At 41.3% G+C, this 12,827-nt stretch overlaps 1 protein-coding gene across 1 annotated transcript in view; it reads left to right on the forward strand.

Moving 5' to 3' along the window:
- The first annotated feature begins 366 nt into the window (after positions 1-366).
- The window catches only part of LOC111975196 (solute carrier family 15 member 4-like), a 42,506-nt gene continuing 30,045 nt past the window's right edge, over positions 367-12,827 (forward strand). Inside the window, exons 1-5 of the mRNA XM_024003422.2 lie at positions 367-685; positions 887-1,500; positions 2,633-2,925; positions 4,285-4,426; positions 4,642-4,728. Coding sequence (XP_023859190.1) covers positions 934-1,500; positions 2,633-2,925; positions 4,285-4,426; positions 4,642-4,728 — 1,089 coding nt within the window. The 5' untranslated portion in view covers positions 367-685; positions 887-933. The remainder of the gene's footprint in view (positions 686-886; positions 1,501-2,632; positions 2,926-4,284; positions 4,427-4,641; positions 4,729-12,827) is intronic.

Raw genomic sequence — 12,827 nt, forward strand, 5'->3', positions numbered from 1 at the left:
CACCCTATTTTTATTTATTTATTTATTTCACCTTTATTTAACCAGGTAGGCTAGTTGAGAACAAGTTCTCATTTGCAACTGCGACCTGGCCAAGATAAAGCATAGCAGTGTGAACAGACAACAACACAGAGTTACACATGGAGTAAACAATAAACAAGTCAATAACATAGTAGGAAAATGTAGGAAAATGTCGAGACTCATGACTATTCATACTCCCTACCCCGCCTTCTTACGTATCTTCAAGCCCTCCAGGAAGTGTTAAAGAAAATAGTATTGAATATCTTCCTTTTCGACCAATAGCGTATAAGCCTGTTTCCATTCCGGTCAATGGAGCTTCACTAAAATACATTAAGTGGGCGGACTAAATAGCACAGCAGCTGCACAAAACGCAGATTTGTAAAATGTAGGTGTTAACTGCCTCATTCGCTTAAACTGGCCGTGGTGTTATGTGACGTCAATCCATCTGTTTACGGTATTCGGGAAAAAGCACAATTTAGATGTTGCTGAACGAATTTACAGTCACGCGCCAGTGCTTTGACAGGCAGTGTGTGAATGTCAGTTTCATTACTAGTTACCCGAGTAGATATTCGCTCTTCTGAACAATTGATTTTGTGGCATGTCGAGCACAAACTGATAAGATAGGAGGCTAAATGCCAGACGTTGGAAAGTGTGTCATTAATTGAAGGTACAGTATACTACTTCTCAATGTTATTATGCAAATCATAATCATGCTAAAGCTAGTATGCTGGTGTCAGGAAGCACACCAAATTTAGCAAGTGTCTCTCAAACTGAGCTGGGCCACCCTGTTGTAATTTCTCCAAAATCTTAACTGTTGCAATTATTGTCATAACACTTCGTATCATAATCTCGTGTTCATTTTGTTTAGGGTTGACGGTATCCAGTAAACATCTCAAATCAACAAGTCAGCTGACGATGGCCAGCAGGGATGCCAGTGAGAACACCCCTCTTTTGGACAGCAGCTCTGTGTACAGGCCTGTGTCAGTGTTCCAGGGCAGAAGACTGGCGTGTGCAACCATTCTGCTTGCAGAATCATTGGAACGAGTTGCATTCTATGGCATCACTTCCAACCTGGTTCTTTTCCTTAACAGTAGCCCATTTTATTGGGAGGGGACTGAGGCCAGCCAGGCCCCCCTGATGTTCATGGGGGTTACATACCTGATCTCACCATTTGGTGGCTGGCTGGCTGATGCATATCTGGGCAAGTTCTGGACCATTGCTGGCAGTTTGATTCTATACTTCKTTGGCATGCTGTTTTTCCCATTTATCACATATGACTACTCCAGGAATGCCCTATGTGGTGAAGAAATTGCATTTCCAGTGCAACCTGCAGAGTGTTTGAGCTCAAACGGTACTCCAAGCAATGTGACCTGCCCCACACGGGCACCTTACTGTGGGCCAGTGATCTACACYGGCCTTGTTCTCATCGCCCTAGGTGTAGGAACAGTAAAGTCCAACATCACTCCATTTGGGGCCGACCAGGTACAGTAAAGCTTATGAATAAGCAAAGCATTCTCTCTCAATTAAGACCTCTTCAGAAGGGCTTCTAAGGTCAAATTAAAACTCAATGATGGCTCAATGTATTGTACTTTACACTGTTGCTAATGCAGTGTTGCTAATGTTATCCCATCTAATGATGTGAGTTTAAGAGAATATATAACAGTCTAATTTATAAAGTCTGAAAGGTTCTGAACATGATCTTACTTTGGCCAACCTTGTATATGGACTGAAATGGTAGTTGTGGAATAGGCTAAATGTTGATCTAGTACGCCTGTCATCTCTACATTTACCACGAGAACTCAATCAGCCAGGCCCCTGCTGGTTTACCCTTTTGTAATTTTCATCATGAAGTTTACATTTGGGTAATGCCATCCATCAGGTCTGGTCAACACACCAGTCATCTAAGGCTGAGGAGACTGCTAGATGAGTAATTGTACATCAACTTAGGAAGTGAAACTCACATCTGTCTCGTTAAGTTTCTCATCAAAATTCCGGATTAGGTCTACCTGTAAGTCCCTTAATGAAAGAGGAAAGCCCATTTCAGTGGGAAATCTCTGATCTAGCTAACCCAGGCTGGCCCATACTGTTTTCAGAGTTGGTGACTGATTAGCATAGATCCCATTGTCATTTACCACATGTTTGATGGGTGATTGGTTTAGATTTGTTTCATTTTGATTGCTCAATGTTTCTATGGGATTCACAAAGTAATATTGAGGAAAAAAAGTAAATGCCACTGAGCAGGATTCATAGAAATCTTGTTCACCTGTAAAACATGATTAGATTAGCCTATTCATAAGTTACTAGATATTTTTGTTGCTTTTCACAAAGTTACCTCCCCTTCCCATTTTTTTGTTGTTGTCAAGCACGGAATAAAAGGAAGATGTTAGCACTGTTTATCACATGGATGTTATGCACTCATTCACCCCCATTGAATGATGGGATATACAATAAAATGTTTAGTATAATTAGGGTGTTTATCTTATTAGATAGCAATGTTAGGCCTATGTCCTGAGTTTGATATGATACTACAGTTCTGTTTTGTTTCCTAAAGATGCTCATGGAGAGCAGAATGATGATGATATTATTTGCCATGACAATCCCTTTTGCCTCGCAGGTAAAAGATTGCGGCCCAGAGGCCACTCGCAGGTTCTTCAACTGGTTCTACTGGTGCATCAACCTGGGGGCCATCTTGTCGCTGGGTGGTGTGGCCTACATCCAGCAGAACATCAACTTCCAATTGGGGTACATAATTCCAGCTGTGTGCCTGGGTGTCTCCTTCCTGGTGTTCCTGCTGGGGCGCACAGTCTTCATCAACAAGCCTGCTGACGGTAGTGCCTTCACTGACCTGTTCAAGATCCTGGTTTATGCCTGCTGCAACGCACAGCCCAAAGAGCCCAACCTGCTACGGTAAGAGGGGCCAGGCAGATCACTGCTGTTACTAAAGCCCCGTTTCCATTGGCACATACAATTAGGACCAAATTCAAGATGGCTCAAATGGAAATCTCAAATTCAAGCTGGGTCGAGGGAAATCCGGGCCAYCGCAGCCCAGTTTCACAACTGGTGCCAGCTCGATTAGAATTCTGGCTGGTGACGCCTTTTACTATACAGCCACCAAGCTGATCACTGCTGGATGCTGTCAACATTTTTAGTTAGCTAGTTTGTCTGGGCTTGTTGCTGTTAGCTAGCACATGGACAAGCACTACTGCAGTAGTCACACATGATGCAAATTACCACCATAGCTGGATCCTTCATCAATTTTTTCACTACACAAACTTTTATGAGAAAAGTCAGCTCTTGAATGCTAGCTACCCTGTTATGCTAGCAACGGCGCTAACCGTTTACCTAGCTAGCTAATGTTAGCAAGCTACATACATGCCTCTGAGTCTGGCTGGCACTGGCAGGAGTATAAGTAATGTTATTTACTGCGTGGTGAGGGTGAATTCAATTCTTCAACATCTTGCTAGCTAGTAACATTAGCTAAGCTAGCTGCAGTCACATATTGGTTACCTAGCAACACGACATCATTTGTAATTTCTGGAGGCAGTGGAAACGAAATAGTTAGCCCAACCTGGGTTTACTTCAACGTTCCAATGGAAATGTGTCTTTAGTAGTATCAGTATCTATATGTAGGCTAGATAAAAGGTGTGAAAGAGGCTGTGCTCTATCTGATCTCAATGGAAACACAATAATCTTGATTTTGTAGCAAACATGTTCTAATCCACTTTGTAAGTAAAAAAGAAGGCTATGTTGTGACTCTTCTCTAATCCAAGATAGTACCACACCACTAGGTGTTGCTCGTAGCTCTTTATGTTAAACCCTTCTTTGATCCCCAGCCTGTACTTTTTTTTGTGGTCTTCTCTGGCATTCATTATCATTCATTCATTGTGGAGGAAGTTATTCTGAAGTGCTGTTGCTTGACTTTGAACCTAAGTAGCACAATCAGTTCAAGAACTTGACATTCAATGTTTTAAATTGGCCAATCCTACAGTGTTTCAAGAATTCCTTATTAAGGCTTTTTCTCAAGAGATGGGGATTATAGGCTTTAGTAGAAAATGCGTCCTTTCGCCAGAAGTGCCATTATTTAAAGGAGAGACATAAACAAAAAAGGCCTGATTTAAGTCTCTTATCTCAGAGTTTAGTTTAATAGTAGCTGAGTTTATGTTTAAGGAATATTTACAGAATTGTACAGCCCCTATCAAAACGTGCAGTAGACGCTTTGTACATCTTTTTAAAGTTGTTTAATTGTGTTATTCTTCTCTTGTTAAGGGCTAAGCCAACCATGCTGGATGGAGCTAAGGTGACTTATGGAGGGAGATTCCCTGAGGAGAAAGTGGAGGAGGTGAAAGCACTGCTGAAAATTCTCCCAGTGTTTTTTGCTCTTATCCCATACTGGATTGTGTACTTTCAGGTAAGAGATATGTATTAACCTCTACTCCTTATGGTAACAAAGCAGCTTTAGTTTTCATAGCAACATGACGTAACATCAGCAACGGTGCGTTTGTTCAGTGTTATTGCAGGCAGAATAGCATTACAACTGAAGAAATAGTGATAGTTTGGGGACTTTGAACATGTACACTAGGCCTACGTTGCTACTGTAATTATTTGATTTTCATTGTGCAATAGATGCAGACAACGTATTTCCTCCAGAGCCTACATCTAAGGATTCCTGACACCAGCACAGGCACCAACAGCAGCGCTGGCACCCACCAGGTAAATTAAACTGAGCCTCGGTTGATTTTTTTCTTATTCTGGAAGGTGTGTTATAAGGCAGCCCCCAGGTGGTAAGGGTAGGCAACACATTGATCCTCAACGCGGGGCCCCTCAAGGGTGCGTGCTTAGTCCCCTCCTGTACTCCCTGTTCACCCACGACTGCATAGCCAAGCATGACTCCAATACCATTAAGTTTGCTGACGACACAACGGTGGTAYGCCTGATCACCAACAACGATGAGACAGCCTATATGGAGGTCAGAGACCAACCTCTCCCTCAACGTGAGCAAGATAAAGGAGCTAATCGTGGACTACAGGAAAAGGAGGGCCAAACATGCCCCCATTCACATTGACACGGCTGTAGTGGAGCGGGTCGAGAGCTTCAAGTTTCTTGGTGTCCACATCACCAACAAACTATCATGGTCCAAATGCACCAAGACAGTCGTGAAGAGGGCACGACAACACCTATTCCCCCTCAGGAGACTGAAAAGATTTGGCATGGGCCCTCAGATCTTCAAAGTTCTACAGCATCCTGACCGGTTGCATCACAGCCTGGTTTGGCAACTGCTTGGCATCCGACTTATAGACGGTAGTACGGCCCAATACATTACAGGGGCCAAGCTTCCTGCCATCCGGAATCTCTAGACTAGGCGGTGTCAGAGGAAGACTCAAAAAATTGTCAATGACTCCAGTAGGGCAATTGGTACCGGAGCTCCAAGTCCAGGTCCAAAGCCATAAGACTACTGAACAATTAATCAAATGGCTACCCGGGCTATTTGCTTTTTTTTCTCCACTGCTGCTACTCACTGTTTATTATCTATGCATCGTCACATTACCCCTACCTACATGTACATATTACCTCGACTAACCTGTACCCCCGCACATTGACTCGGTATTCTCTGTATATAGCCTCGTTATTGTAGTTGTATTGTTACTTTTTTTAGTTTATTTAGTCAATATTTTCTTAACTGCATTGTTGGTTTAGGCTTGTAAGTAAGGCTTGTAAGGCTTGTAAGTAATCATTTCACAGTAAGGTCTACACCTGTTGTATTCGGTGGATGTGGCAAATAAAATTTGATTTGACCCGACAAAATGTGAGTAATAGATCTTTCGTTCTCATTGAAAGCACGTCTAAAAAGTGGTAGGTTCTATGTACAGTATTTCTATGCTACTTAAGTTTTTGCGTCTTACTTTTGGTTTTGTACAGCTTCAAATAGCTGAATATACAATATTTTTTTGTATTTTTCACAGCGGTTTAGATGGTACAATGATTCTCTACATTATACTTGCTTGTTTTGTCACACAAACTGAAATTAGGCTGTTTCGAATTTTAGCAACCAGGAAATGGCAGAGCAGTTTTCTGTATAGTACATCTTTAAATATTGATAATTTATTTGACTGAGACACGCTCCGACAGAAAGACGCAGATAAAGCATCCGATCGAGCGGAACAGCGTCTCAGTATGTGTAGCCCATGTATCTGATGCTGTCTTGTAAAAAAGATTATGGCATGCCATACTTTTCTTGGCCAGACAGTATCAGATACATGGGCATCATTTGGTAAGACAGAGGGTCGCCGTTTCGGTCACTCAGATGCTTTCTCCGGTCAGATATTTTCAGCCATGCGAATTGAAGGAAAGTTGGCGGGTGCACAGTGTACTTTTTGATTGTCCAGAATAATTCCTGCAATCATGCGGAAGTAACCTACTTTTTGAAAATAGGTCACGTCCAATAGGCGGGTATGTGCGGCGGTAGCGGCCCACCTCGTCAACAGCCAGTGAAACTGCAGGGCGCCAAATTCATAACAACAGAAATCCCATAATTAAAATTCCTCAAACATACAAGTATTTTACACCATTTTAAAGATACACTTGTTGTAAATCCAGCCAAAGTGTCCGATTTCAAAAAGGTTTTACGACAAAAGCACACCAAACGATTATGTTAGGTTAGAGCCAAGTCACAGAAAAAAGAGAGGAGTAACAAAAAGCAGAAATAGAGATAAAATGAATCACTAACCTTTGATGATCTTCATCAATGACACTCATAGGACTTCATGTTACACAATACATGTATGTTTTGTTCAGTAAAGTTCATATTTATATCCAAAAATCTGAGTTTAGGCGGGATGCTACTGTCTCACTAGTCAAAAAGCCAGAGAAAATGCAGAGCGCCAAATTCAAATTAATTTCTATAAAAATCAAACTTTCATTAAGTCACACATGAAAGATACCAAATTAAAGTTACACTGGTTGTGAATCCAGCTAACATGTCAGAATTCAAATAGGCTTTTTTGCGAAAGCAAACAATGCTATTATCTGAGGAAAGCACCATTGTAAACAAAGAGAGAGGAGCATATTTCAACCCTGCAGGCGCGACACAAAAAGCAGAAATAAAAATATAATTCATGCCTTTGACGAGCTTCTGTTGTTGGCACTCCAATATGTCCCATAAACATCACAAATGGTCCTTTTGTTCGATTAATTCTGTCGATTTTATATATCCAAAATGTCCATTTATTTGGTGCGTTTGATCCAGAAAAACACCAGTTCCAAATTGTGAAACGTGACTACAAAATATCTCAAAGGTTACCTGTAAACTTTGCCCAAAAATGGCAAACTACTTTTGTAATACAACTTTAGGTATTTTTTTACGTAAATAATCGATAAAATTGAAGACAGGATGATCTGTGTTCAATACAGGATTAAAACCAACTGTAGCTAGCTTTCTGGTCACGCGCTTCTAACAAACAGGACACTTCGAGTGACCCTCCTTCAAGATGGCCGTACTTCTTCATTACACAAAGGAATTATCTCAACCATTTTCTAAAGACTGTTGACATCCAGTGGAAATGGTAGGAACTGCAAGAAGGTCCCTTTTAGAAATCTGGTTTCCCAATGAAAACTCATTGAAAATAGAGTGACCTCAAAAAAAAAAGAAGATCTGAATGGTTTGTCCTCGGGGTTTCGCCTGCTAAATAAGTTCTGTTATACTCACAGACATGATTCAAACAGTTTTAGAAACTTCAGAGTGTTTTCTATCCAAATCTACTAATAATATGCATATCTTATCTTCTGGGGATGAGTAGCTCACAGTTTAATTTGGGCATGCTTTTCATCCAAAATTCCGAATGCTGCCCCCTACCCAAGAGAAGTTAAAGCAAATAGAAATTTGCCAAAATGTATATATTTTCTCCTGAAATAAAATCATTCAAAATACTCCCCATCAGAGAGCTCATAGAGCCACAGAGGATCATGAGCTAATTTTTTTWAAATCACAAGTGCATACAGTGATTTGTCCTTTAAAAGTTGCAGTGTACTACAGCACAGCTTGCATGGTGCGGCAGAATTCTATGGCACGTTATTTAAGTGTCAACCACTGTTACCATTAATGCTAGTTTGACTACCAGAGTGCATCTTTGAGAAGCATTTGATAGCCTTCAATATTGGCTGTACTAGAGATTTTACAACCTTTTTTTTGTAAGAACATAGTGTATGGGACTGATTTTAAGAAATGTTGCCTAATTTGCTTGATATTATGGCGTTTCTATTCCAAGAAAAACGAAAAATCCTCTGGATTTCCGTTAGGATGGAACGAAAATATGGGGCTGTGCAACGTTACAGTACTGGGCTATTTAGCTAAAGAATCCCGTGTCGTGCGGGCACGTGGGAGACCGGGGTTCAATTCCCTGACGGGGAGGAAGGAGTAGGCTGTCCTTGTAAGTAAGAATTTGTTCTTAACTGACTTGCCTAGTTACACTAAGAGCATAACATTTCTACACCCTAATTGTATAATTGCAGTACCAATACCCAACCAATACCCAAGACCTACACCACTTTTAACAGCACATTACTCAACACTAGTGAGACTCATGTCACCTACGGTAGGCCTACAGTATATGGAAAAATATGACGTGACTCTCCACCAATAATTACATAGAGGATTCTAAATTTAAAACCAAACGCCGCCTCATGGGTCTCCCGGTGGCGGCCGGCACAGGTATCGAACTTGCATCTGTAGCAACGCATTTTGCACTGTGATGCTGCTGCTCCACTCGGGAAGCCCCYTCCACAAATTATCAAAATACAGAGAGGTGTTGGTAAAGGTATATTGTCCTGCTAATAGTCCATAATGGGCTATTCTAATACTGTACATGGTGTCCAGGTCAGGATAACCAAAACATTTCTTTTTTAAAGAAAGAAAGAATGTTGGTACTTATTTATTTTGATCCAAAGCCATGAATGAGTGAGTCACTCAGCTTTATGTAGGTGCCGGGCTATATGACTGTGCCATCAACTTGATAATATAGAACAATATTTTGGAGGTTATTTCGTTTACAATCGCTCACTTTAGTTGTTTTTTTTAAATCTCAATAATGGCCAAAATAATACTTGTGAAGGCCAAAACATTTATTTCTGTTTTTAGAGGGAGAGAAACGCTGGGCCAACTGGGTGTCCCATAGGGCAGCGCACAATCACGGTCGGATGTGATGCATAATAATACTTTTTGTTGTATTTGTTTAGTCTTTTCTGGTGGATTAAACTAAAATTGCAAACAATTAAGGCCAGTTGTGATACAGCCAATCTAACTTAGAAATACATTTGACGATAGAATTCTCCCCCTACCCTCCTTCTAGGCAAGTCTATTGTCCAGCTACCTGCTAATAGCCATAATGCCGCTGTACAACGTGACCGRGTGCGTTTGAAAGAGTATTTTCCAGTGAGCATCATTTTGTTTACCTTCATTAGGCAACTTTGTTCCAATATTTCTTTAATTCAGTGATATTTATTCCCGTAGTAATTCGTTATGGATCCATATCTAAATAAACATCGGCATTTTGAAAGTGTTTTTATCATAATTTTYTTAACGAAAGCATGAAGATGCTGTTTGTTAGGCTACAGCAGAACAGCATAACGGTCCGGACGGCCCTTGCTGTGCCTGGTGAGCAGTTGGTCAAGTTCTGTTGTCAGCAGAGGAATGCAAATGTCAGGTTGAAGCGACGACCTGATGAAACCGCCAGGTATGTTGACTCTGCCTGTCGGAGGTGGCGTTCCAGAGCTCACAGGTGTGCCTGCCATGGATTGTGACTTCATCTCGATCCTCGCCCTCTTCAACGCGTCCACTTCCTCCTCCCTTCCCCATGGGCTAGGTCCGTCTTCTGTGCGCGGCTCTGAGGCCCATCCCGTGCCTTGAACCTCGCACGCCCACCACTATTTCAGTGGATACAGCTGGAGAACTGCAAGGCAATCCCATTGGATGCCACTCGGGAGCTATGACCAATATGACATATATATATTGTCCTGCTAAGAACAGGGTTATTAATATATTTGTGAATATCCAAGAGCCTTGTATATAATTCTAAATTAATAATAATCATCGCTTTGTTAAAGAAAAAACTATTTGAGATTTCGTTTTCAAATAACATAAAATGAGCGAGGGGGAAAAAGACCATTGAACATGGGGTGAGACATTGTTACTAATTTATAAATATATCCAGTTTGTTATTTAGAATGATTTATTTCTGTTTTTAGAGGGAGCGAAACCAAAAATCTACAGTCATTTCGTGAATTTCCCGGTCGAGGCTTGCAAGGGTATTGAACCAGCATCTGTAGCAACACAGCTTGCACTGCAAAGCCGTGTCTTAGACCGTTGCGCAACGAAGGCACTGTACAACGTGTCTGGTCGGGAGTATGCTACAGTACAACAGAGACACAGTAGCATCTTGGGACCCAAAAGCATAATCAGTGCTCTCAACTCCCCCTTGCGCTCGTCTGGAGCAATGAAGTAGTGACGCAGGGTACCATACTAAACCACAAATTACCTCTAAATCCCTCAGCATAATCTCAAAACTTTTAGTGCAGCAACCACTGTAGGCCTATGCTTATTTGGGAAGCCTGCAATTTGGGCTGTGCAAGTGGCAATAGGCCTAGCTGATTATTGAGTTGTGGCTCTCAGTGAAACGTGTGAAGATATAATAAATAAATTATTAGGTGGCTGCTTATTTGTCCTATTTCATACATGTATTGTACACGTGTGAATTGGAATTGTGTTTTTTGCGTATCCCAACTCCCCCTGAGACACCCTCGGAGAGTGGTTTCACTGTCATGGTTTGCCATTATCAATGGCGAACCTGGAGCAATTGTGGTTAAGATTTTTTTACCTTGTCGGCTTCGGTATTTGAATTAAACTTTCCGGTTACTGACCCAACGCTCTAATCGTTAGGCTACCTGCGTCTTGAGTGTCATTTAAAATGTTGAGACAAGAAGAACGGGAGGGTTGTGTGGCGGAGGTATAGGCGTGTCTCTCCATAATACATGCGCTCATCTCTCCAGAATGCCTCAGATGTCTCCCACCAGTTCTMGCGCTTTCATTGTGTGAGTTGTTTGCATTTTGATTGTATTCTTTTTTTTATGAATTAAAAATTTCCAATTCCATGTGTCACCAGTAGTAAATGTACCGTTAATTCCCGTCATTTGGTTACAATAATGGGTAACACTTTACTTGACACCCAGCATCATAACATATTATGACACGGTCATAACAGCTGACATGACACTGTCATGACACATATATTTAGACCTGTTGTGACATAGTTATTTGATGGCCAGTTATGACACCTACATAAGTGACAACCCAGTTTTCAACAGAATGTTTAACGTTTTCTGTAATTGACCATATTCAATTTATCATTGTACTTGCGCACACATTGATATCACATGCACCTCCTACCCCAATGCTCTGTTGCTGATGACTGGGACAAATGCAGGAGCAGATTTCAGGAGCAGGACAAGACGCCCTCTTTTTGACTGATGACTGATATAAGGGCACGTACAGTTGAAGTTGGAAGTTTACATACACTTAGGTTGCAGTCATTAAAACTTGTTTTGCAACCACTCCACAAATTTCTTGTTAACAAACTATAGTTTTGGCAAGTCGGTTAGGACATCTACTTTGCATGACACAAGTAATTTTTCCAACAACTGTTTACAGACAGATTATTTCACTTATAATTCACTGTATCACAATTCCAGTGGGTCAGAAGTTTACATACACTAAGTTGACTGCCTTTAAACAGCTTGGAAAATTCCAGAAAATGATGTCATTGTAGACCACAAGTCTGGTTCATCCTTGGGAGCAATTTCCAAACGCCTGAAGGTACCACGTTCATCTGTACAAACAATAGTACGCAAGTATAAACACCATGGGACCACGCAGCCGTCATACCGCTCAGGAAGGAGACGCGTTCACCTAGAGATGAACGTACTTCGGCGCGAAAAGTGCAAATCAATCCCAGAACAACAGCAAAAGACCTTGTGAAGATGCTGGAGGAAATGGGTACAAAAGTATCTATATCCACAGAAAAACGAGTCCTATATCGACATAACCTGAAAGGCCGCTCAGCAAGGAAGAAGCCACTGCTCCAAAACAGCCATAAAAAAGCCAGACTACGGTTTGCAACTGCACATGGGGACAAAGATTGTACTTTTTGGAGAAATGTTCTCTGGTCTGATGAAACAAAAATAAAACTGTTTGGCCACAATGACCATCATTATGTTTGGAGGAAAAAGTGGAGAAAAACAAATTGTGAAAAACAGAGTTTAAATGTATTTGGCTAAGGTGTATGTAAACTTCCGACTTCAACTGTATGTGATAGGCCTATTTGGCTTATATGATTATGATTGTCATAATGCTTCTTGACAGTGTCATAAAGTGTGTTTTCTTAGTCCAAGGGTGTATTTGGAAATTCGATCTGGATTGCCAGAGTGCGCTCTGGGTGTTGTGAGATTGTCTGTTCGTAAATTGGAGCGTTCAGAGCGCACTGGACGCTCTGGCCGAGGAGTAGGGTTTATACAAGCTTTCTGACCTCACAACTGCAGTCAAGCACCCAAGCTAACTGGCTAATCTGTTTTTCAAACTAGACACTCTTAATGTATTGTCCTCTTGCTCAGTTGTGCACCGGGGCCTCCCACTCTTTCTATTATGGTTAGGGCCAGTTTGCGCTGTTCTGTGAAGGGAGTAGTACACAGCGTTGTACGATATCTTCAGTTTCTTGGCAGTTCTCAGATCAAGAATGGACTGACGAGTTTCAGAAAGTTATTTGTTT

This window comes from Salvelinus sp. IW2-2015, linkage group LG15 (assembly GCF_002910315.2).
Source record: "Salvelinus sp. IW2-2015 linkage group LG15, ASM291031v2, whole genome shotgun sequence".
In the NCBI taxonomy this organism is placed as follows: domain Eukaryota; kingdom Metazoa; phylum Chordata; class Actinopteri; order Salmoniformes; family Salmonidae; genus Salvelinus; species Salvelinus sp. IW2-2015.